Genomic DNA, 25,343 nt, shown 5'->3' with positions numbered 1-25,343 from the left:
CTTTCATGCTTCTGACTTCTATGGGCTGTTTTGTTTATTATCTTTTAGAGCATCTTGCTGAGATGGCTGCTAGTCTCAAGCGACCGGACTCAGGAGCCTCTGGCCTCCCTGGGAGGCCTGGACCCCCTGGTCCCCCAGGACCTCCTGGAGAGAATGGTTTCCCAGGCCAGATGGGACTTCGTGGCCTCCCAGGCATTAAAGGCCCCCCTGGTGCTCTTGGTTTGAGGGGGCCTAAAGGTAAGTCATTTGCCCAGGTGGAACAAAAGAACATACACTGTCCTTTTTCAGATGTATTCACACATCTTTCCAAGATCAGAAAACTATTATATGACATCCTCTTGACCTTGCTGTATGACAACGGTAGACCAAAAACTATAATTAAGGTCCCTTGATTTTTAGTACTTCAGTCATAGTCCAAAATAAATTTTACAGGATCTTGTAAAGGATCAACCAGCTTTTTTAATTTTTGTTTTGAGACTCTAAAATCCTTGTAGAGTTCTTCTGAGATGGCAACCAGCCTTAGAATGTTTGTATCCGTTACTTAAACTAACGAAATTTGTTTGGACATAAGACAAATTACATCATGAACTGAAGCTCCCTCCCTCTTCTTTTAAAAAGTGACACTGGATATTTAGTTCTGATGGATTTTTTCCAGCTCTGAGGTATAATCTAACTTTTTCCCCTTCTTTAACATTTAAGGGAAGGTGAACAAGTTTGTTTCTTCCCCCTTCTATTTAAAAGCAAGTTAAGCCTTTAAAATCAGTATTTTGCAGAAATATAGGATTGTGAAAGTGTGTTAGGTATTCAGCAGGACCTGCAGAAGGACTGGTTGCCTCAGATGGTGTTTGCTGGTTGAGGTAAGTATGTCAGCTTGCGTGGGTGTGTGCCCTGGATAATTTACAGAGAGAGCTGAATAAAATCAGGAATTTCTGTCTTATGGTGAGTGACCGACGGTTCTCTCGGAAGCTTCAGAAAGGCATGGCATCAGAAATCAGAGACAGACTTGTTTTTCTTTCAACGGTGGTGTTCCAATTAGGGATAAATATTATGGTGTGAATGGTCAGAGGGCAAGCAAGCTGCCTTTTTGGATCTATAAATGAATTGCTGATGCATTTGGCTAACTACACTTTCAGCTGGAACAATTTTGTTAATTATATTTGATTTTTTTTTTGGCATGTGCACTGCTGTATGTGAAAAAATGAGCCCTAATTGGAACCTCTTGTAAGGCTGGCACAATTTCCAAGCTTTCAAGGGGCTGGACAAAATGAAATATGGAGAGAGCTCGGAGCTCTTCTTAAAGAGAACTGAATATTTTCTTTGAAAGAATCACATAGTCATTCATCTTTGTCCTGCTTTTAGCTATTGGTTGAGGAGCTCATGAGTGGGTACTCTGTGGGTAGGCCACATTCACTCTGTTAATAATTTCCAAGGAACTCTGCTGCCTCCGGTGGATTGTTGACTTAGTTGGTTCAGCTGCACCAGAGCCCACAGATGACTCCTCAGCCTTTCCTGTAAGTTTCCTTTAGAGCAGTGGTTCTGCAAGAGTGCTCCCTGAAGCATCAGCACCACCAGGGACCCCCTTTGCAATACAAGCTCTCTAGCCCACCCCAACCCCACTGATCCAATCAGAGACTCTGGAGGTGGGGTCCAGCAGCCTGCGTTCTAACAAGCCTCCAGATGATTCATTCCTGTGCTGCTACATGCACTGGTGTAGTGCAGTCACCCATTTTCCTACTGGAAACACCTTGTAGGGGCTGTAGAAATCACAGTCCTATTCTCTTTGGCCAAAAGGAAGTCTGTGTATGTGGGGTAGAACTTAATTTTGAATTAGTAAGAGAACTCCCCTCAAGTTCCATCTTATTTTCTAAGAAATAAGAATGTCTGTTTACTTACTATGCTAGTAGAGTCTGCCTGAAGTTGTGTTTCTCAGCCCGGGGTGCACAGCGGAATTACCTGAGGAGCTTTAAAAACTGCCCACAGCTGGGTCCCATTCTCAGAGATTCTGATTTAATAGGTTTGAGCCGCAGGATTTAAAAATATTCCCCATGTGATTTTAATGTACAGCGAGGGCTGGGAGCCACAGGAAACAAAGGTGAAACGTTCAGGAAGCTCTCTGGGAAGGTCTTAGCAGCACTGAATTATGGCTGGGTTGGGCTGAGTTGGCTCTAGCAGATAAACTTTATTTTGAAGGGAAGAAAAATATATTTCTATATTTGGAACCTGGAAAATGTCTCTAGCATTAAGTTTATTCATTAAGCGTAGTTTGATCATATAAAGGACTTCCCCCTAATTTTTCTTCAGTATTTACAACATAGTTTATACTCTAGAAGTGATACAGTCTTTTTTTTTTTTCTAAAGGACTTTCTCTCCCCACCCTCCTTCCATCCCTGTATTCCTGGGTTCCTTTAAAGCAGCATCTTCTGTCAGTTTTCTTGAAATTTGGGGTATGGGAAGAAAGGAGTACTATCCTCAGATTTTATCCAGCAGTGCTATCATGAATTTGGAAATGTATGATTCCAGGTAACCGGACTTGACCTTTCTTGTCCTATCACATCCAGTATAACACTAATATTTCATTAAAAACATATAGTGTTCCACTGGCCAAAGGTTACAGATCAGTTTTTCCCTGAGAACAAATACTTCGCCATTTGAAATTTAAATGTTCAGCTAATTAGAGAAGAGATGTATTTCAGTGTCACCTGCTGCCTTCTTTCCATGACTAATAAAGAACAGTGAGACTTGCTCTGCCATATTACTTTGAGAGTCTTTTTCCAAGGATATTACTACATAAATAATGAACAAATAAATTTTACTAAAGCTTTTAGCAGTTCAGGCTAAGCCTTTAATAAAAGCATTTTTCCCTAAAAAAGTACTCTGCAAAACACAGTGAAACATTTTCAGTGGGAGCTTGTAGAAATATGCCTGAAATCATACTCAAATCTTAAATCATGTTCATATTTTTTGGGTTTTCATTGGCATGTTTTATGCGATACTACACTAACATGTTAAGACCAAGGCCCCTTCTGCATGTACATTTTATACATACTCAAGCAGAAACATGGAGACTTCTAATTGGCGTTATGTTCACTTTGCTTAGTATTAATTAATCTTCCATGCTGTCAATACTACTTTTAAATGTTCCCGGTTTGGATTAATTTTAAGTCCTGTGGAGTAAGGCCATATACATGTTTTTAGATATTTTAGTGTGAGTCAAACAGATGTGTCAATATGTAAATGAAGGCTTGAGAAAGTACACGTCGTAACTGTGACTAGCACTTTTTTCAGTATTAATCTGTTCACATGGAGTTGGAGCATCAGTTATGGCTTTCAAATAAATGAAATAAATAGCAGCTCTAGAGCAATGAGAATTTCTTCCACGTTAGCCGCTCTATTCAGAGTGAGCTGTTTTTCTTGTTACCGTGCATGTTTCCCTTCTTACCTTACGTAAAGCTTATTTTACAAGCTCTTTATATATATTTTTCCACAGAGTAGGCCAGCTATTAAAGGTGGACCTTTAGTTCCCTGAGCCGGTTTTCATACATCTCGAAAGGAGACATGATCGGGGTTTGAAGAAGTGGATTAACCCCAGGGATAACAGAGCCGGGCTGCAACACGGTTTGCCGTGGAGTAGCAGCAGCTCACAGTGTGGCTCTGTCTCAGAGCCCATCTCTAAAAATTGTTTTTCTATGACCAATAACCGCAAGGCAGCATCAGGATGAAGACCGCAGTCTTAGTCCTTGCAAGCGACATTTTAAAGTTGATGTGGCTTCGCTCTAGGATGTGTTTAACTTTCACTATCTGTGTGGAAGTTACATTTTAATTTATAATCTTCATCTCACATCTTCAGAAAATGTGGCACATTTATTGGCTCTTTTCTCACTGCAAGCCACCAGAATTAGAGTGATATGACATTTAAATTGCTAAGTTAACAAGAGCGCTTAAGTTCTTAGTTTTTAAAATGCTAATTATCATATCTTCCTAATATAGTAAGGCCGTGTTGATGATGAGTATAAAAAAAGAGCTTACGTGAATGTGAGTTAAACTTGAGCTCTAGATCCCTATACGGTATTTATATAAATTTAAATTGTTTTTGAAATACAGTTGATTCATGATAAAAATACTCATACAAGGACATTCACAGCTAAAATCAAAGTATGGTGACTAAACATTCACTTCATAATTAGATTTTTTTTTACTATTTTGGTACGCATGCTTTTGTTTTTTAAATTATTATAAATGGGACACAATATTGAATGAAGCTGAGCTGACACAAATGTTTGGAAAAATGATTATATATAGAATTTACTGCAAAATGCCACTGCCTCTTCTGAGCGAGTAGTAGAATAATAATATAATACTGTACCAGTGATATAGTAGAATAATGCCTTCTATGGGGAGCAGGAAAAGTCAGTTAGGACCGGTTGACTAAGGTATTAGGGCACTTTGTTAATGAGGCCAAGTTTCTAGGTTTCTCTGCAGGGGCCAGGATAATTAATGAAACTTGGTTTTCTGGCTGCTGAATCCCCAAATTCAATCAACTGTCTTGCAAATACACATGGTTGGTTGCAGTCCAAAGCATTTTCCCTATAAATAATAATCACAAATGAAATGTAGGCACTTGTGACAGCACACTTTAAATTTTGAAAATTCATTAATTTATTTTTGGTGACACTAAATTTATATTGTTTGAGAATTTAAAAATATATTAAAAGATATTTAGTGAAGAGTTTTTCTCCTACCCCTGTCTCCCATCTGCTTAGTTTCCTTTATTCTTCCCATTGGGTAATCCCTTTTATTAGTTTCCTACATATCCTTATCAGTGATAAGGTGCAATATATGATTATATACTTCCCTACATCTTTTTAGAGGCAAGTCATATTATCCTTTGGTAGTGATCTGAACCTTGATTTTTTTCATTGAACAATTATGTCTTGAGATCATTTCAAAGAGCTTCCTGATTCTTCTTCATAGCTGCATAGTATGCCATTCTATGGAAGTACCATAGTGTATTTAACCATTTCATGGACAGTTAGTTTCTAATCTTCTACCATGATAGCAAGGCTGCAGTGACTATCACTGTGTATTTCGTTTTTGTACAAATACAACATAACCTCTGTACTTCTAAGATAAATTCCTAGAAGTGGAATTGCTAGGTAAAATGGTACTACCACTTGTAATATTGATAGATATTCCAAGAAACTGCCTCAATTCACAGTCTTATTAGCAACAAGTAATAATGTATTTTTCCACAGACTTGCTAGTATATGTTTAATTAAACTTTGGAATTTTTGCTGACCTTATAGTTCAAAGTAGCTTTCTTGTTATTTTTAATTTCCATTTATTTTGTTGTGAGAGTGATGTCAGATAATTTTCCATATATTTCAGAGCTATTTTTTTCCTTTTAATGACTTCCTTGCTTATATATTATCATTTTTTATTGTTGTTGACCTTTTTTATTGTTTTTAGGAACCCTTCATGTTCTGAATCATGACAGTAAAGCCAACTCAAATCTGAGGTTATAAAATAATTCTCCTTATTTTCTTCTGGTTCTTAAATTACATTTAAATATTTGATCCATTTGTAACTTATCCTAGATCATGTTGTGAGGAACAGATTCGACTTTATTTTTTTTTTCCAGTTGGCTACCCACTTTTTCCAAGACCACTTATTGACTTGTTTGACTATTTCCCACCTTAAGATGGCACATTTATTACAAAACAAATTCTTATATGTATTGGAGCCTGTTTGGGGGCTGTTTCACTGGTCTATCTATTCAAGTACCAGTACCACACCATTTTAATTGGCATAATATGTGGTAGGATTAATTCCCTTCATGTTGCTTTTCTTTTTGGAGTTTTGTGGCTACTCTGGCTTATGTGTTTTTCTGTACAAACTTCAGAATCCTCTTTTCTGGTTAAAAATATCTTTTCATTGAGATCATGATGAAACTTCAGCTTAGGGAGAACTCATACCTTTTTGTGATGATGTCATTCCACCTAAGAACAGTTGTCAGTCCTTTTGTATCCTTTAGAGATGTTAATTTTTTGTTGGATTTGCATATTTCTGATTAAATGTATTCCTAGTTATTAATTTAATTGCTGTTTTATTTTTTTTTTTTATTTTTTAAATTTTTTCAACGTTTATTTATTTTTGGGACAGAGAGAGACAGAGCGTGAACGGGGGAGGGGCAGAGAGAGGGAGACACAGAATCGGAAACAGGCTCCAGGCTCTGAGCCATCAGCCCAGAGCCCGACGCGGGGCTCGAACTCGCGGACCGCGAGATCGTGACCTGGCTGAAGTCGGACGCTTAACCGACTGCGCCACCCAGGCGCCCCTTTAATTGCTGTTTTAAATGGGATCTTTTTTCATTACCTCTTATTTCTGGTTGTTTGTAAATGTAAAAACTACTAATTCTCATATATTAATTTTGTGCTTTGCTATTTTACTGAATTCTCTCATTGTTTGTAGTAGATTTTGAGTTGATTTTCAAGGATTTAAGATGTACACTTATATCACCTGAAAATAGGGATATTTTTGACTCTCAAAGCAAATGATAAAGTACGCATCTCTATAATGTTTTGTCTGTAGTGGGACTGCTTCTCGTGTTTCCCTGTAAGCATGATGCTAGCTTTTAGGTTGAGGCAGATATATTTTATCAGGTCAGGGAAGTAACCATCGATTCTTATTTTACTGAATGTTGTATCAGGAATGCATATTTTATTTTGTCCTATGTCTTTTCAGCATCTATGAATATGGTCATTGGCTTTCCCCCCACTTGGATCTCTTAATATAATTAATTGACTCAATTTTTGCCTTGCTACATACTTACTACAACCTAGTTTTGTGGCAACAAAACTCTCAATTTTGGGTTTGCTTAAAGTTGAAAAATATGGAACTTTCTTTTTATAAACATACAGAAACATAACATTTCTCTAATGAAATGCAGGTGACTTGGGAGAAAGGGGGGAACGTGGCCCTCCAGGAAGAGGTCCTAAGGGCTTGCCCGGAGCTACGGGTCTCCCAGGTAAGTGTGTTATATGGCAGCATGAGGTTGAGGAATTGGTAGCAAGTGGGCAGTCTGAATTGGAAAATATTTTAAAGAATTGCTCTTTGATTACTTAAGCATATCATGTAATTCTCAATAATGGCCAGCACAGATTTTTCAAGACCAACTTTAATGAAGAGTTAAATGATCTATAAATCATGCCTGTCTGTGTTCCTCATGAGAAAACATATGTCAGGGCTTAAAATACTAATTTCTTGAACAGATGTTTTTTTTTAAAAAATTGTGTCAAGGTCCAGCCACAGTGCACTTATTAGAAAATTCTGAATGAATGAGGTCCTATCCATTTTTAGCCTAGTTGATAGTTTTGTTTATTTTTTAACCAAAAAGAGCAACAAAAAAGTTTTTAAGTTTTCAAACTATTCATGTTGCACAGGGAGTAACTGAAATTTTCTTTTAAAAGCTCCTGTTTCAAACATCCAGACCCTCCAGAAATCCACATCCAAAAAAAATAAACCTGAACATTCCAACTCCTATAGTCACAAAGAGCCATGCACAAGCCACATATCACAGCTGTGCTGGCTGAGGTAACAAAGTCACCTCTGTGTGAAGAGCCTGGATTCTCTCACTGGGCGTCTGTTCTCTCTTTGCACACTGGCTACTCTGTCCCCACAGTCCAGGCTGCCACACACTCATCCACTGGGAAATGACTTAGAAGCCCAACCACAGAAGCAGCATAGCAGGGGAAGTCAGTTGGGTTTGAGAGCATGAGTGACCTGGAGCCTCCCTGCAAACTCATAGCTGCTGAGGCAGTGGCTAAGGAAGGCCCCCAGCGCTGGACCCTGGAGCTGAGGAGAGGCAGGGTGAGAGGCTGTGCAGAAAAGGGTGGCCCACACTCCTTCGGTGGATTTGGAAAACTTGGTTTAGAGAAATTTAGAAAAAGAAATGCTGATTTTCTAATTCTGACAGAGGCTTCCATATTCAATCATGGCTCTAATTGCAGCCAAAAACATCACTGCTTTCTCATTACCCATTTCGTTGCTCCTGGGAATTGCTTTCTCATTAAAAAAATTTTTTTTAAAATATGAATACATTTGGAGATAGCTCACTGCTTTACTAACCCTGCGATTCATGAGTCTGTCAAGATGCTTTCACAAATTGATAAATTTTCGTGATTGGAAAAGGAAAGAAAATCTGGTTGAAGCTACAGGAGACCAAGAGAAGAAGATTTTAGTGTGCGATAAAGTCTGTATTCATTGATGGATGTTTACAAGAGGAAAGGGAAATGGAATTTTCTGAGTGCTTTCCTCCTTTATCAGTGGCAGCAATAGGTAGTTTAGAGCTGATAAAAATATCATTACAATGTACTTAATTATCTATATATTACAGGATTGCCTCAGTTTCTCCTTCTCCCATTTTGTTGACAAACCACATAACGGTTCTTGGACCAGCAACTTGCACCCTTGGCAAGATTTTCCTTTATCAGAAATATATTATCATTTCTGGTGACTCTTACTTTCAAAAAATCTGTTGATAAGCCATGTTTTAAGTTTAAAATGGGAAGATTGAGGGAAAACCAGCTCTGTATGTATAGTGTCCCAGGCTGTCATGGGGGACACGTTTCTGCCCCCATGCAGCACCCCACCCAGAGCTGCTGAATCTGACTGCGAGGATTTACACGTGCTCCGGGGCCACTGCTCTACCAGAAAGGGGCTTCTGTGATTTGCTTTTTAGTACATCAGACGTTGGTGTGTGGGCAGGTTGGTTAAGGCAGGACAGGCTCACCACTGGCAGCACTGACCGCTGACTGGTCCTCATCTTGTCCTCCTTGTGAAAAAAATTAATTTGTTATAGCTGTTCTTGGGTTTAAAACTTAAATATAATTTGTTAAAAAAATTCCGTGGGCTCACTATTTTAAGACTCCTAAACCTGTCCTTTTCCCTTTCCTCTGCCTTTTGCCAGTCCTTGCCCCTTCCTTCCTGGTACCATTCTGAAATCTGGTCTTTCTTTGTATATGCCTTTGTTACATTTCTATTAAGAGGATATATGACATTATTTCGTGAAAAATCTGGGTTTCAGATTATTTTTTAAAAGCTGAGGCTACCTTTCAAAAGCATGCAGTTTTCCAAGTGCTCTAGCACACAGGCACGAAGGGTTTATGTTTGCCCCAGTCACTGAGGCACCAGCTGGCTGCTTTGGTTTTTAGGTCAGCTCACACTCTCTTGTCTACACTATGAATATACTTAGCTAACAATTTCTTGAATCCATTAGTCCCTGAACAAGAGCTTTTAGGGTCATTTTTCCCCTAAAGCTAGTACTTGGAGCTTCTGAGTAGGAGCTCCTGTTTGGAGCTCCACGATTCAGACATCCTGGGTTCAAATCTTGACTCTGTCACTTACTAGTTTTCTGACCTTGGGTGAGTTTGACTCCAAATCATAAATGAAAAGTACTGGTTCACAGTAAATTATTGCACTTGTTCACTATCTGCTGAGAGGCTGGGACCTTTAATTTCCCTGGCAGAGCCTGGAATGTGATTAGGAACGTGGTTTCTGGTCTCTCACAAACATAATAGTAACAGGACTATTACTAGTATGTGGAGGTCTGGAGGAACTTCCAGTAGGACTCTGTGCAGGGACTTGTCTGGAGCCTAAAAGAAAGAGCCTGTGGAACAGGATATCCTGCAACCTTCTTGGTTATCCCTATTGTTGGATTGGGGACTTAAATCCTCCTGAGTGGAAAACATTCACTTGATCATTCTTCCTGGTGCAAACATATGTGATATATTTGAAAAAATACAACTAACACATTAATTATCTATCAGTAATCAGAATTCCTTTATGCTTTATGGACAGTTTTAGTTCTTTTCTCCTCTCCGTATCTGTTTGGCACTGATTATTACACGGCCCTTTGGGGTTGTAATGGTACACTGCCTGATATGGACCATAGGTCATTATTGTAACCGTCATGCTATCATGTTGGCTGTGGTGCTCGGTTCTTTAAAAAGTATCTATAAATCATCCAGTTTGTTTCTCCCAGCCAGAGGTAGGCAGAACAGGTATTTAAGAAGGGTGGGCTCTGGAGCCAAACTGCCCAGGTGTATGCACTGCTCTTTCACTTATTTTTAGCGACTCTGCCTCTTAGCGCTTCAGTTCTCTGCTGTATCCCAAGGCTGAGAACCACATCTACCTTATAGAGTTACTCAGGCGGATCTGTGTACATGTTACTACACGTGAAACACTTACAACAGCGCCTGGCATATGGCAAGCATTTTGCAAATTTAGCTGTCATTATTGTGTTATTCTTCTGTTTCTATTTGAGGAAATGCAGACTTACAGAGGTCACCTGCTCTGACAAAGGTCTGTCAGCTAATAAGTCACAGAGGCAAATATTCATACCTTCTATGTCCAGGTTCATGTACTGGACAAAATGATGCACTGGCTGCCTAGTAATGGGATTAGCTTGCCTTTGCCACGCTAGCCATATAACTTCGCCATGTTTCATAACCACATAGTGTCTTGATTTCTTTTCTGTCTCTCTCACAGAGCGGTGATTAGAGATCCCTGGGACTTTAGATGCCCCCAACCCCCATGCCCACCTTCAGTTTCTTACCAGAGGCCTTTGTGGTATTGCTTGATTGGGTTGTCTCATTAAGAGTAACTCTCTATGCCTGCTGCCACCAAACTTGCCCACTTGGGACCAATTCCTTGACGCTCTGGGGGTTTTAAGGGAAAATAGTTAATATTAGGTCCTGATCTCTTCTGTGCATTCAAACTCATGAGGGAAAGAAACAAGTTAAATAAGGAATCATATGTATGTGACCACCAGGAATGTGGCTTGTGAGCTGCGATGCTTTCCCTTTTTGGATGAGGAGAGGAGGGTAGAGCTGGCTTCTACCTAGGCACACTAGGTCACACTAGGCAACTGGGCTATTCAGGTTTCTTATGTAAAGCTGCACATAGGTGAGCTTTGCTTGTGAACACTGAGTGGAAAAAAAAAAAAAAACAAAAACCCAAAACTCCAAACCAAGGGCACACTCGGTTTAGGCTTGTTTAGCAGTAGCCATTTAGCCTATTTCCATTACTGCAGCTGTTTTATCTGGCTATGGGGATCTTCTACAAACAAACCGTTTTATGCCAATTCCTTAAACATATATGCTTTGTCAAACACCACAAATGCAAGCTCAGCGTAAGGTGGATATGTAAGAAAGTCCCTGGAACACACATTTTACATAACCCGTGGATAAGTCACCAAATTAATGCTGAAAATTACTTGCAGGGTTCCCCCCACACACCCCCCTTCCTAAAGGCCTTTATACACAGTCCCTTTCACTTTGCAGCCTGCAGTAGATCCTTCAGAATGTTCCAGCAGGGACTGGCCTCCATCAGTGTAACATGACTACCCTCTAGTGTTCGCACAGAGAATGACATTCATTTTTAAAAATAACGAAATGTTTGGCAGTAACATTTTTATAGGTCCTTGAAATTTCAGAAAACTGTGTAATCATTAGCCAGTTAGTGCAGCTAACACACCCATGAGGCAGACAAAGCAGAATGAGAACACTTCAGATCTGTTTTCTGAGGAGCTGAAGGGTAGTTTATAGATATTCGCTAATGTAGCTGCTAGACTTCTTGAATGATTTGGACTGTGTCATTGTATCACCCCAAAATTACGCTCCTAAACAACACCAAGAACCTTGGAGAGTAAATACCCAGCGTCAGGACTCACCAGAAACTGATGATTTGTGAAGCCTGATTTTTTTTCTCCTCTGGCCAGTTTTACAGGACAAAACCTCAGAAAAAATATCTTTAGTTTCTTTTGATAGTTAGAGCTACAGAAGAATCAATACTAACTCTTGGTTGTGGTGCTGCTTTTACTTCCCGGTGAATTCAGGCTCATTAAACCCCAAACCACACACGCAGGCACGCGCGCGCGCACGCGCACTATTATGCATGCACGCACACGCAGCATTAGCGGCTCAATAGGTATGGAAATACTCTTAGATTGAGTAGTGGTTAAGGGCCCTTGCTTCTAGTTCTGACGCCCTCTAGCTGTGTGATGATGGACAGTTATTTAGCCTTAAAAATTTTTTTTTTAATGTTTATTTTTAAGAGACAGAGAGACAGAGTGTGAGGGAGGGGCAGAGAGAGAGGGAGACACAGAATGTAGGCTCCAGGCTCTGACTGTCAGCACAAAGCCCTAAGTGGGGCTTGAACTCACGAGCTGTGAGATCATGACCGGACCTGAGTCGAAGTCCGACTGAGCCACCCAGGCGCCCCATGCCTTCTTAACTCTCACTTCACACAGAGGAAAATGGGATCAATAACGAGCACAGTTCAGGGCCATGGTAAAGCAGGAGCGTTGTGTAAGTGTTGATGGTGATGATGGTCAGAATGACGAAGATGACATCCAAAGCCTCAACGGGTAAATTGCTGTATTTGCCCAAGGGAGAATTGGACTGGATGTGCTTTACATAACATAAATCAAGGGTACACAGGATGGCCTTATCAACTCTTTTTCAAAGGATTAGCAGGAATCTGGAATAAATGCAGCAAGTGAAAAAGCCTCTCCTGCGATGTGTAGAAATGGGGAAGTATAATATGAAAATCTAAAAAAAGCTTTCCTTCTGCTTTCTAATATGGTTGAATAGTAGAGAATAAATCCCCTTAAATTTAAGATTTTAGGCAGGAGACTGGCTCTACAAATGTTAAAAATTTGGATTAGTTGCTAATATTTAGAAACTGAGAGGTGTTTATTAAAAAACTCAGCCTCTAGCTTCCCTTGACAATGATCAGAGGTTCTGCTGGCCCACCTTCCCTTAGGGCAGCGGTTGGCTGGAGCGAACTGCGGGGGGCACCGTTCTGCCATTCACAACAGGCCGCAGTTCTCCCTGTTGCCTCCCTAAAACTGATGTGGAATAGCAGTCACCAGTTTTCATTACATTTGTGTTATGTCTTCTCCTAAAGACAGCAGGGTGTTGTTTTTTTGTTTTTGTTTTTTTAGTTTATTTATTTTGAGAGAGAGAGTGTGTGTGTGGGAGGGGCAGAGAGAGAGAATCTCAAGCAGGCTCCACACTGACAGCTCAGAGCCCATGCGGGGCTTGAACCCACGAACCGTGAGATCATGAACCGAGCAGAAACCAAGGACTGAGCCACCAAGGCGCCCCACCAGGGTGTTTCTTAATCTAGGACCATTTCTTTACTACCTTAAAGGTCAGCAAACTTCTTTTGTAAAGGGCCAGATTTTTGGGATTTGTGCGCCATGTGGTCTCTGTGGCAGCCCTACAGCTCTGCCCTTGGTAGTGTAAGAGCAGCCAGAGGCAACACAAAACAGATGACTATGGCCCTGTTCTAACAGGACTGTTTACAAAAACAGGGGTTGGCTGATTTTGGGCGATCCCATGTTTGCCCACCTGATCTGTATCACCTGTTTTGCTCCTCCTGTGGTCTTTTGGTTTGTGACCTCTCCTCTGGGCATTTTCTCCTCTTAATCTTGATTTGATTTTGTTAAGGCCGACCTGGTATGTCTCCATGATAAGGCGTATGAGAATTACCCTTTTTATGCACGTCTGTCTGGCCTTTTAAAGCTTAAAAGAACAATGTTGAACAGCCACCTGTGTCATGAGACCTGAACAGGCCCTGCTAAAGCCGTATTTATAGGTGCTGTTGATTAGAGAAAAATGTTCTCAGGGGCCTTGTCTTTAGAGGGAAACGTAATCATCTGCTTCATTACAACTGAATATAGTCAAATGGAAGCTTATGGGATAAATTAAGGGAAATTACTTACATCTCTGTTTATCTACAGCCTGGAGATGGATAGAATCAAAGATAATTATTCTCTTAATAATGTTTTGTGCTGGGGCACCTGGATGGCTCAGTTGGTTGAGTGTATGACTATTGATTTCAGGGTTGCAAGTTCGGGCCCTACATTGTTTGTAAAGATTACATAAAAAAATCTAAAAAAAAAAAATAAAAAGTGTTGTCCTATAATTTTGTTTTGTGTAGATCTAATTGTAAATATCACAGGAAGAATGAGATCTTATATGTAAAATAAGATATCTACCTTCTTTCTAAAAGTATGTGAGATATATGTAATAAGAACACTTAATAAGACCAGACCGCTATAATAAGACCAATACAAGACATATATTAATAAGACCACTAAAATAGAAAAAGAGAACTAAACCCACTGAGAAAGAAGGAAACTGCCTTAACCTAAGCAAATGTGTAATTGAACATGCTCACCATCTTGGCTGAATGGCTGAGGTAAGAGGAGCTCTATAGAACTATATCATCATGGTGTATACAATTTGTCTTACGCAGATTTCTTACCACCACCTTTGTGCTAAGAGTATGAGAGCACTGCTGATGTGATGGGGTGGGTAAACATACATTCAGCAGAAACTCCCCTCTGTATTGGGTGCCATTCCTTAGAGAACATGCCACATGGGGTGATCAAACAACCTTTGAATGTGACAAAGGGAAAAAATGCTCCTGAGGAACTTAGGCCATGATAAAGTTCATGTAGGGGTTAGCCCCTGATGGGAAAACATCTGGGAACTTTGTAGGTGCCCTGCACATGCTTCTAAAAGACATCAATCAGTGATATCCTCATGAACATAATAATAGCCCCTATGTATCAGATGCTTTCAGGCATTGGAATTTAGTTTTAAGGAAGCATCATCCCGTCTTGTAGATGAAGAAACTAAGAGGTTAGTGACTTGCTAATGTCACCCCATTCACAAATGGCAGAGCAAGAACTTAAGGCTATCTTTCTGCCTCTAAATCCTGTTCTAACCCCTGACCTATATACTTCTACTCACTGTCTGGAGATTGATCACTTATTAGGGATGATGCCACTGGAAAAATATAATGTGAGCCACAATGAGAGTTGTGTACATAATTTTAAATCTGCTAGTAGCCACATTAACAAAGTCATAAGAATCAGGTGAGATTAATTTTAATAATACAGTTTATTTAGCCAATTGTGTCCAAAATATTATCATTGCAAAATATATCATGTCATGTAATAACAGTCAACATTATTAATTAAACATATTAAAGTTTTACACTGAGTTTTCAAAGCGTCCAGGTGTGTTTTACACTTACAGTTCATCCCAATTTGACTTAGTCACATTTCAGCACTCAATAGACCTATGTGGCCAGATGCTACCATACTGGGTAGTTCAGCTCTACTGAACTTTGGAAACGTGGGTTAGAGATGCTGAGGTCTCCTTCCTCTTTTAATTTCTAAGAAACCCAAGTTCAGTGAAAGAATTTTAACATGACATCATGTCTTCATCATTTCCAAAAGTACTTATTAAGCTCCTAGGTGCACACTGCTGTCTAGGGGAGGGGGTCCAGTGCCATCTGTTAGTTTGCAGCCATTGGGGCTCTCCTGTTTACATGTGCAATCATTTGTGTGTTTCAGGTGAACCAGGTCCTGCCAGCTATGGGAGGAATGGCCGGGATGGCGAGCGAGGCCCCCCTGGGGTGGCAGGAATTCCTGGTGTACCCGGCCCCCCAGGACCTCCTGGGCCTCCTGGTTTTTGTGAGCCAGCCTCCTGCACCATGCAGGCTGGTCAACGAGCATTTAGCAAAGGGCCTGATCAGTGAAAAGCTTAGTGCTGCGTGGCTGTCTGCGTAAACAATGCCTGGCAAAGGGGCTTGGAGGGGAAACACCACCGAAGCTGAGGCAAAAGACAACAATGCATTACCTTCAAAGTTATTACATAAGTCTTATTTGACAGATTTAAAACAATGGTGCTATTCAATAAATCCTTTCTTTTTTCTTGGAGAGGAGACAGCAGAATCATCGGATACAAAAAAAATCAGAAAACCTAAAACCCTCCCTTTAAATAAATTTATAATCCCATTCCTAGGATCTTGAACTTTAGTGTGCTATACATATGTGATCTATCATGGGCCACTGTGCCAATAAACAAAAACAACTGTTTGGTTTACATCAGTTGTAGTAGTTATTTTCATTTTTCATTTAGATGTTGTTCTCAGATTATCATTTCAGCTATACAGAGGATTAGCAGACTAGTTCTGAAGAAACCTCACTGCAGTCAATAGAATTGGTGCTTAAAATTCCCGTCAATGTGTCCTCTTGGGAGCAGCAAGAATGTGCTCTGCCCCATGCAACAATTTCCGTACATCACTTGCTGGTTTTCGTAGGCAGCCTGGATTTTTGTTAAACTGTACTGTATCCCAAACCCATTAATTTTTGAGCTCTTCTATGTGAAAGCAAAGAAGGAATTTTAATATCCTGCCATTCGTAAATTTTATTGATAAGATTATTTATTTTCAAGGTTTGAGGTAACATCTCTGGTTGTACCAAAAAAATAAATATGGTTTCTTAAGCTCTTGCATGTTTTCTTATAATCATGTTCAATGAAAAGAAGTCACTGAACTTATTTAGGTACAATGAAAAAATATTAAATTCCTGGTATTTCTATAGGCATGTTTATAATATTAGTGCTTTGTTTCTGTAGAGGAATTAAGCCCTTCCTGTTCCTGAGGGGTCATTACCCTGCCACAGTTCTTTGTATGTATGTGTGTAGCATGGGGGAGAGCTTCAAGGACCTTTTTTGAAATTCTAATGAAAGCTATGGGGCCATCATCCCAGAAAAACACACGAGTGCATATGTGCAAATATGTTTGTAGACTATTTCAGAGACTTCACAGACCACTTAAGCACTTGGTTTCTAGGTTAGGAACCACTGCTTTCATTTCAATGGTTTGTTAGCTCCCTCCTATTCATAACTTCACTGCTGCAAAAATGACTTCTGTTCCACCACTTTTCTTAGACATTTTATAATCACAGCTCAGCTAAAGCACCGAATTCTTATCAATAAGATAGGTATTGCCTGACCACTCAAGCACTTTATTACTATATTTGCGTGGTCACATTGACTAGCTGTTTTATAGACATTTCTATAAACTATTGATCAGACTTACTATATTAATTTTATGTCACAGTGCATGTGAGTAACTTCTCCCCGGGGCATAGCGCAGTGCTCAAAACAGTCAATATCTTCAGTTAGTTTATGGAATTCAATTTTCTCAAGTCATGGGGGCATAAGCCCTAACAGGATCTTTGATATCAATTTTTCTCACATGTACTTGTTATACATTCAAAAATATTAGCCCTATTTGTTTGGCCAAATCAATCATTATGTAATCTGTATTTGGATTTATGTTTTATTTAAGATTTATGTATTTATTTAAGTAATTTATACACCCATCATCAGGCTTGAACTTACAATCCCGAGATCAAGCGTTGCATGCTCCTCCATCTGAACCAGCCAGGCGTTCCCCTCCTGTATTTGGATTTCTTTAAATCTGCTTACAGCATCTAGTTCTGTGCCTTGAGCATGCATTGCTTAAGGAGAATGATTCCAACTTGGCTACATAAATCAGTGCCATTTACACACTGAGAAGGATGCTTTTCCTTCCTGTGGAATAAATAATTCTTGGAAATAGAGATATCTGTTATAATTACTTAAAATCATCTTCATATAAATGGCAAACCTTTTGAGGTACTGCAACATCTAATCAAATAAATACAAAGAAGTTGCCTTGTCTTTTCACAAAGATTGTTTTATTTTAACCAGAGTGATGTAATTAAATACAACAAAAGAAAAATTAGATAACCAAATAAATATGTTTCTCAGTTCTATAATATTGTATTCATAAGAAAATTTTTAAAAAATAAAATTTCAAAGAGCAGATCATTCAACTGTTTTACAAACTTGATATATAAAAGGCTGTACAACAAGCTCCACAGATACCACAAGCGATACTGGAAACAACCACTTAACAAATAGATTATGCAAAACTAGCACATTCCAAATGGTGGGAACAATCCATTGTAAATTCAGTTAAGTGAAATAGCTTACAGAAGCAGTAAATACTTGTCTGAGAAATTGCAAAGAAAAGCATCCAGCAAATTCTTTCTATGAAAGTTAGAGTTGATAAATATTTAATTAAGCCAAATAGCTCTCTCTAGCAAAATAGAAATTTCCAAGCCTCTTTGAGATATTTTTAAAAGTTGGGTGAAGTGTCACCTAGAGCACTCACTGAGAGAAGAGTCTGTGAATAATTAAGGTTGGTTGCAAACTGGCATGTTACTCAAGGGCAAATGATTTCTGATTTAATTCTAGTCAGTGCTTCTATGGCATTATGATATGATTTTCATCCCCAATACCTGACAGGTTGGTTAAGAACTATGGAAATCACTTTCCAGGTTGACTGAGCACATAAATTCACTGGCATGGTTTGGGATAAGTGACTTCTGAGTAGCAGAAGAATATGAATGAGTAGTCATATGAGTTATGTGATTGATTCGATTATAGGCACTTTATATGTCAATCTGTCTAAACGAATATTGCTATGCTTAAACATCATTAGTAAGATCTGATTTATTTGCCACCTGAAATAAGCTAATATAGATCCCTAGTTTTGAAGATCACCTCTGACTATTATTTGATTTTTTGGCTATGACAGTTTCTGACATATAATATCCCTGAATTTTAAAATAAACCAAAATAGGGAGAAGATCACTAAAAATACATAAAATTATACCAAATACCAAGAGAATTGCTTTTTTTTTCTGTTAGTACTGACAAAAAGAGTGAAAATGTACTAATAAGAAAAAATTAGCAAACTAGTGATTTTGCCATTTACAAATTTTGCAATGGACATAAATGGTTTTAAATATCTTTAATAAAGAATATTTGTGCTCAGTAATATAGGTCGAGTCCTTTTGTTTCACTGAGTAAAACAAATGCTTTTCAATTGTGTACTTCATCTTTTTTAGTGAGCTTATGATCTGGGACATGACAGTATTAAATGCATATAATTCAGTAAATATTAAATCAAAATTGGTTATCCATTGTAATGTATGACTATAAATACACATGCTCAAATGCTCTTTAAATGATTAACTAGGGGAAGTGTAACATATTTGTTAGATCCAGACATCAGAAAGAGGACACTGATCATATTTTTAGTCTTAATAAATGGCAACCCATGCTAACTTTCTCCTTAACATGCTTTTACATCTTACTCTCAAGTTTTCTAAAAATAACTAGAGAGAGAGAGAGAACAAATGAGGGCAATTGGGTTCAAGAAACTACCTTTCTTTTCAACATTTATTTGAATTTGTCTTTGTCCTCCAGGTTGAAAATGTGTATGTCAAAAGACTTAAGAATATTCCTTAGAGAGCACCTGGTTAATTTATTACGTCATAAGGGGACCTGAAGGCGAGAATAGTTAAGAACTATGTAAATCATTTTCCAGTCTAAGCAAACATAAAAATCCACTGGCATATTTTGATGTGATTAATCTCTGTTGAGGAAACATGCTATGTATTTAACTTATTGCCTATTGCCTTATCACTAATGATGTAAGAGCTTATATTTGTCATAAAAGTTAACTGTGATATTTCTCATCTTGCTCAGACCCCTCTATATCAATGAGTCTTAAGTGATTTTAGTGAGAAGATCACTTTGTGGGACAAAAGCTGCAAAGGACGGATTGCTCTCTGACTTGTTTCTGCTTATTATTCTTATTCGCAATCATTAGACCAGGCTTTTTATGAGCTGCCAGGGAGCTGGGTAATAAACTTAATTATTGTGAGCTAAGCACTGATTCTTATGGCAAACAAAAGCATAATTTCTAGCATGGTATAAACATGAGCCCTGCAATAGTTCAATTACAGGTTCCCTGGACATCTGTGTGGCTCACACTTGGTATGTAAGTGCTTTTTGGGGGCATCCATGTGGTTGAGACCTAGCAGAATGGAGCTGAGGTATGGAGCTTCAGCCACAAAAAGTGGGGAAGAGTAGAAATGATGTTAATAACTGCACCTTAGAATTCCCTGATTTAGGGTCAAATCGTTTATTGCTAAGATAAGCGAAAAGCTCATTAGGTATCATGAACATATAGGAATCAAGGCCTCAAAGCATTATATCCAAGTGGGATTTGGAATGAAACTGGTGCCATTCCACTTAACTTGAATATGTCAAATGAAATCTTAAATAGTTGGATGAGGTAAGCTAGAGAACAAAATGGGGAACAAATATACCCTAAATAGTATTTTAAGAATAAATAGTTATAAAATATGCCATAAGACAATCTGAATTTAAATACAATTAATACATTGAAAAATATTTATCCCTAAAATATACTTTAAATAATACAGCAAAATGAAAAATAAAAAAAATTGTAAGTTAATTAGCATCTTTACACCCATAAGCTTATTATGGTCAAATGGCACACACCCGTCTGATAAACTTAATTCTCATTGAACTACCCCATAAGTGTAATGAAATATCCTACTTTATTAGAATTCACTTTTGACAAATTCATGAAGCAAGTAGCTAACTCCTTGAGTTGTACCATGTATCACTCAATCTTCTATTATCTGAACATGAAAGTTTTTCCATTTAATTTTCTTAGACTTAGCTTTGGTTTTATAAACCTGACCTATCTATGAGGTAAATTTTTGCTGTTCTGGGTCTGCTTGTCTGAGTGAGTTTTTTCGGTGCTCAACTGGTTCTTCACTCAGTTTAAACTGACCAGTTAGTCTGGCATGATTTTGTCGAGTAAAATGTTTGAGTATAGCTCCAGCTACAGCACACAGTAAAACTGAAGACATCCATGTGTCTTGTTTCCTGAGTCTGTTAGTAATTAAAAAAAAAAAAAATTAATGCTCCCACTGCCAGCCAACTAGTAAATGAATTCAATGGGCTAAGTCACTTAGAAGTACCAAGGCATAAAAGATACAAATTCAATTCTTTTCCTCATTTCCTCCTCTTAGAAGCCTGGGTAGTCTCTGTGAGAGGAAAAGGTATAATAGAGGTAAGGGGAGGGAGTATATCCCTTAACACTAAAGTACTAAAAAAGAACATTGGGAAGCGAGAACAATAAACACTTGTGTGTCTTAAGAAGGTGAGCACAGGCAATGTGAAAAAAAAATTAAGAACAAAAGCAATGAACTAATCTTCAAAATATTCTGAGAATTCACTGAAAAAACTTAAGCACATAATTTAACCTAGAAATTCTCAGTCTCAGGGTATTATTACTAGTGTTTAGGAAAATTAAAATGGTAATTTGAAAAATAGCATTCCTTATCTTTTGTAAATAGGGATATATTTCTAGAAAAATATAAACATTATACAACTCTAATCGTTAAATTAAAAAATGTTAAGTACCTTGAATGATAAGGAGATTCAGACGTTGTGTAATTTTATAAATGGTCTACTTCTCGTGATAAGCTAAATGCTTTTTACTTCTGTCAAAAGAGAGTATTCTATCTAAAAAGTAGGATGGGTATTTAGGTGTTTTCATGTTAATCACTAAAGTATAAGGGTAGAATACAAACTAAAGTTACAAATAGTAAAGTTGCAAGTTAACCAGGTATATAAATCCACTTAAGAAACAAAATCTAAATAGCCAAGGAGTCAAAAGTTATTGTGCCTTCTTCATAAAGATACTTAAAATGAGGAAGAATATAAATTAACAAAACAAATGAACAAAACACAAATTAATAAGAAATTATTTACAAAAGTAAAAAAAAAATCAAGTGCAAAGGCAAGGGTCTGATTTAGTTGTCCACTAAACTGTTTCTAGCCTTGTATTTCTGCAAGTCTGTTCAGTTCTTCCGATTCAAATTGCTTTAAACACCATCTTGTGGACAAAAGGAGGTATATCACAGGTTTTCAACAGATGAGAAAGACTGCAGAAAAGCTAAATCTTATTTAACTCCTAAAACATATTCATAAAAAAATATTTTATAATCCAAACATCAAATGACATTTTTTACAACATATCTTAAGATAATTACTTAATCTCTACAATAAGTGACAAAAATTGTATTTCAACAACGTCATGAAATAGAGAAATAAGCATATGGGGTTAAAGTCATTAAATTACTGTGATCACATGGTGAAAGATTTCAAAGGTTAAGACTGGCTGTGTTTCTCTTATGGTTAGTAAAAAATAGTTAATGTCCTCAATAGGAAGGAACAATGAACACACTCATGAATCATTCTTCCTTTTTCTTTAGATTCCAAAGGCTATGAATATTAATTGAAATCATATCTTGTTCTTTGCATGGAAAGATTTCTATCTGAAAGTGTTAACTGATCTTGGTATAAACTGTTACACTGGAATCCAAACATACTTATATAGAGCAAACCCAGTTTTAATTACTAACTGTCATCATGACCTATAATTACTCTGGAGTCTAAACAAGAGCTAATTCAGGACATCTGGTAATTCTTCTTCCCTGCTGTGGACACTACTGACATCTTCTGAAAGTAAACAAATAACAAATGCTTTGGAATGGAATATAATGATGTAAGAGAGTTTGCAACCACCAAGTTATTTAGGGGAAAATTTCCCACCCTACTTTGAGGCCTTAATTATCCACTTTATTAATATTAAGGGAATTAGGCAATTGCCATACGTCCACTTCATTTGGTGTATTAGCTGGGCCCAGCCATTCTCGTCACTCTTGGTTGCAGATCATGTGAGACAAGAACAAGCGTTGGCAGGTAAATGATACAGTAGGGTGAGAGGGGCTCGTTCTATGTGGACACAGTCCCATTTCTCTACTTATGCCAAAGGTAGATTAAGTCATGCAGCAGTTATAAAAAAAATGGGCTTGAATCAATGAACTCTACTTTGTAATACGCATCATATGACATGACATTCCCCATACCCCTTAAATCACCTGAATAAATCCAAATTCTTGAAACAGGAATAAACCAGCTCAGCATTAACGGAACTTAAAAAAAGAAAGGTTCCTAAATATACAATTTGTAAGAAAGATGCATGACATATTCTGTGGAATAAAAATGAACAGAATTTATAAAACAAGAAAATGAACTGAGTCTTTTTACGCATATGTTAGACTCAAAGAAAACAAAGAAAAATACATTGATCACCATCAGCAAAAAAAAGTTCATGAAGACATGAAAACACCAAAGTAAGTACTTCTGGATTAGCAAAGAGGCAAAAGGATAAACAACCTATTAATCAATGTGAAAAAATAATCCTTGAAAACATATAAAATGTGTAGCTTCATGACAAATTCAAGTACATTAAGGAGCGGTAGAGGAGTTGTAAGCTTTTAGAAAATTCAAAAAATTAAAGTTCAACAAATTAAAAGCTCAAGATATACACATAGCACCAGATTTTGGATCTGTATACATTTTTTGGAGGGATAAAGTATCATTTTACTAAGAAAATGCAAATGTATATTCCAATTGTGTAAGTCTAAAACACAGCACCATTGTAGGTATTGCACAGGAAAGAAAATGAAGAAGAAAATCAATTTAAAGTTAAAAGCATTTGAAATAAATAAAATAACCTCAGAGAATAAAAGAAACAAACTTGGGATTTAAATATACAACATAATTCGATACGAAATAGCTAGAAGGCTGTATGTACGCACAGCCATGTAGACAGGGCCTGACCAGCGGTTCGTTCATCTATAACGAAAACCAGTTCAAATCATGGGTGCATTTGAACAAAAGCCTCCCTACACAACCCCGTTCACAGGTTTTTCCAATTTCAGTGGGCTCACCTTTCTAAATTCATTTTTCAATTAATACGTAAAAGCAACCATTCTAGCCTGTTTTAGCCAAACTGGAATCTGCACTGCTGTTTGAAGAGATGGGGCCTCATTTCCGTGGCAGGAGGACTCTGGGTATCCTGCTCACAGCATCTGTGGGACCCACTACTTAGATTTCGGCAACATCCTCATGTCCAATGTTTTAGAAAATCAGTTGTCTTCAGCCTCTCAAAATAATGGACGGCTAGGCAATAAAAATAGCATTCAGTAAGTATCTGGGTTGGTGATCACTGTACCGTCATTCCCTGTCAGAGGACATGGTCTTTACAGTGCCTGTTGTTTCCCCTGAAGTTACTGCTAACTCTTTGGTCTGAGTGCTACTTGCATATCCGGTCCCATGGCTTTCCTTTGCCGCCCTGTACCTCTTTCCGCAGCCTCTGGAGAACAGTTTCTCCATAAGAGCTTCTGGGCGTCACCTCCTCAATACACATCTGCAGACACCACACAATCATCCTCTAGGCCAAGGGGTTTCTTTCCCAAGTGCCACAAATCCCGTCCTTTGTTCTGATGGCCAGTTCTTGTCTTAAAATCTGAGAATGATCCGGTTGGAACCGATAATGGATACAAGGGCCCAAAGACCTTGCTAGGCCATTTAGCTTCAAAGGTACCAAAGACAGCTTGATGCCTTCACCATCAAACACGTCTTAGGGAAAACAGCCTTTTGTTTCCCAAATGAGAAACTCAGTGAAGAGACTGCAGTGTTGGGCTTTTCTTGTGGAACTCTTGTACAATTGGACTTTGTTCCCCTCTTTTCATGCAGTACGTATTCATGCCAGTGGTGATTGCTTTGAACTGAGCTCATTATACAGAATTAACAAAATCATTTCAGTAGTTGGCTATGGTAGGTTTTGGGCTCCCTGATAAAATAGCCTCCTGGGTTTCTTCCAAAATGAGTTATGAAGTGAAGCTCTTATCGCCTACCTATTTCTCCACATAAGCAGGATGGATATAAGGTGGTACAAGTATTCTTTGGCTACAAAATGTAGTCAAAAAACATTGAGCAGAAGCAATGCAGTATGTCAAAAAAGTTGAAATCTTTAGCAATGATGGTAAATGTAAGCCCCAAGAAAACTTTAAGTCTGAAACTTTAAAATTCAGAAATCAAAGGCCAAATACAAGTTGATGAGACTAGAAAATGTACATCACCATCAGCCTACTAAATCATAAGATGTAATTTCATCTAGAAGAAGAACTAATGACAAGATTTGCTTGTGTTTTTCATAGAAGATCCTGAATGAAAATCATAGCAGTGGTGAAGCAAAACATATGGAATGAATTTGGGAAAAGCTAAAAATGCTGATATCCCAATTACTATAAGAATAGGATTCCAATTGTTTTTAATGTCTGGCCTACCAAAAACAAATAAAAAAAGCCACCCATATATCATGAGGGTTTGATAGTATTACGATAGCTCCAATGCCAAGTCTTCCTCAGGTGTGTTTATTTCCCACCTGTCCGCTGACGGGCATGAGACACAGGATAGAAGCAATCTTCTGGATTACATCTTCCACTAGGTCCTGGGGGGCCCTGGGGACCTGGGGCACCTGGTGAGCCTGGCAAACCCGGAGCTAATGAAATAAAAGACCCCCATCAGAATGCAGATCACTTATGGCTCTTCCTCCCTCACTCCAACCAACACGGGTCATTCAACTTCACCTGTAGCAACATATATGGGCCACAGGCGAGAAGGTGTGGT

The 25,343-nt window shown here is 38.2% G+C and overlaps 2 protein-coding genes and 1 long non-coding RNA gene across 7 annotated transcripts in view; 1 reads left to right on the top strand and 2 right to left on the bottom strand.

Moving 5' to 3' along the window:
- The window catches only part of LOC111560478, a 46,958-nt gene extending 34,826 nt beyond the window's left edge, over positions 1–12,132 (bottom strand). For all 4 annotated transcript variants that reach the window (XR_006597889.1, XR_006597891.1, XR_006597890.1 and 1 more), the window contains exons 1-2: positions 11,729–12,132; positions 10,613–10,715 (exon numbers count right to left, since the gene is read on the bottom strand). This is a non-coding gene — a long non-coding RNA (uncharacterized LOC111560478). The remainder of the gene's footprint in view (positions 1–10,612; positions 10,716–11,728) is intronic.
- Positions 1–16,364, top strand: part of COL9A1 (collagen type IX alpha 1 chain) — an 88,068-nt gene extending 71,704 nt beyond the window's left edge. The window contains exons 36-38 of the mRNA XM_003986294.5: positions 49–237; positions 6,947–7,024; positions 15,431–16,364. Of these exons, the coding sequence (XP_003986343.1) occupies positions 49–237; positions 6,947–7,024; positions 15,431–15,615 (452 nt within the window). The 3' untranslated portion in view covers positions 15,616–16,364. The remainder of the gene's footprint in view (positions 1–48; positions 238–6,946; positions 7,025–15,430) is intronic.
- A 1,219-nt stretch (positions 16,365–17,583) lies between these two features.
- The window catches only part of COL19A1 (collagen type XIX alpha 1 chain), a 349,696-nt gene continuing 341,936 nt past the window's right edge, over positions 17,584–25,343 (bottom strand). For both annotated transcript variants that reach the window (XM_045057717.1, XM_045057718.1), the window contains exon 52: positions 17,584–25,215. In XM_045057717.1, the coding sequence (XP_044913652.1) occupies positions 25,088–25,215 (128 nt within the window). In that variant the 3' untranslated portion in view covers positions 17,584–25,087. The remainder of the gene's footprint in view (positions 25,216–25,343) is intronic.

This window comes from Felis catus, chromosome B2, assembly GCF_018350175.1.
Source record: "Felis catus isolate Fca126 chromosome B2, F.catus_Fca126_mat1.0, whole genome shotgun sequence".
Lineage (NCBI taxonomy): Eukaryota > Metazoa > Chordata > Mammalia > Carnivora > Felidae > Felis > Felis catus.
Note: the sequence above shows the minus strand (reverse complement) of the source record. Positions and strands in the feature narration are given on the sequence as shown.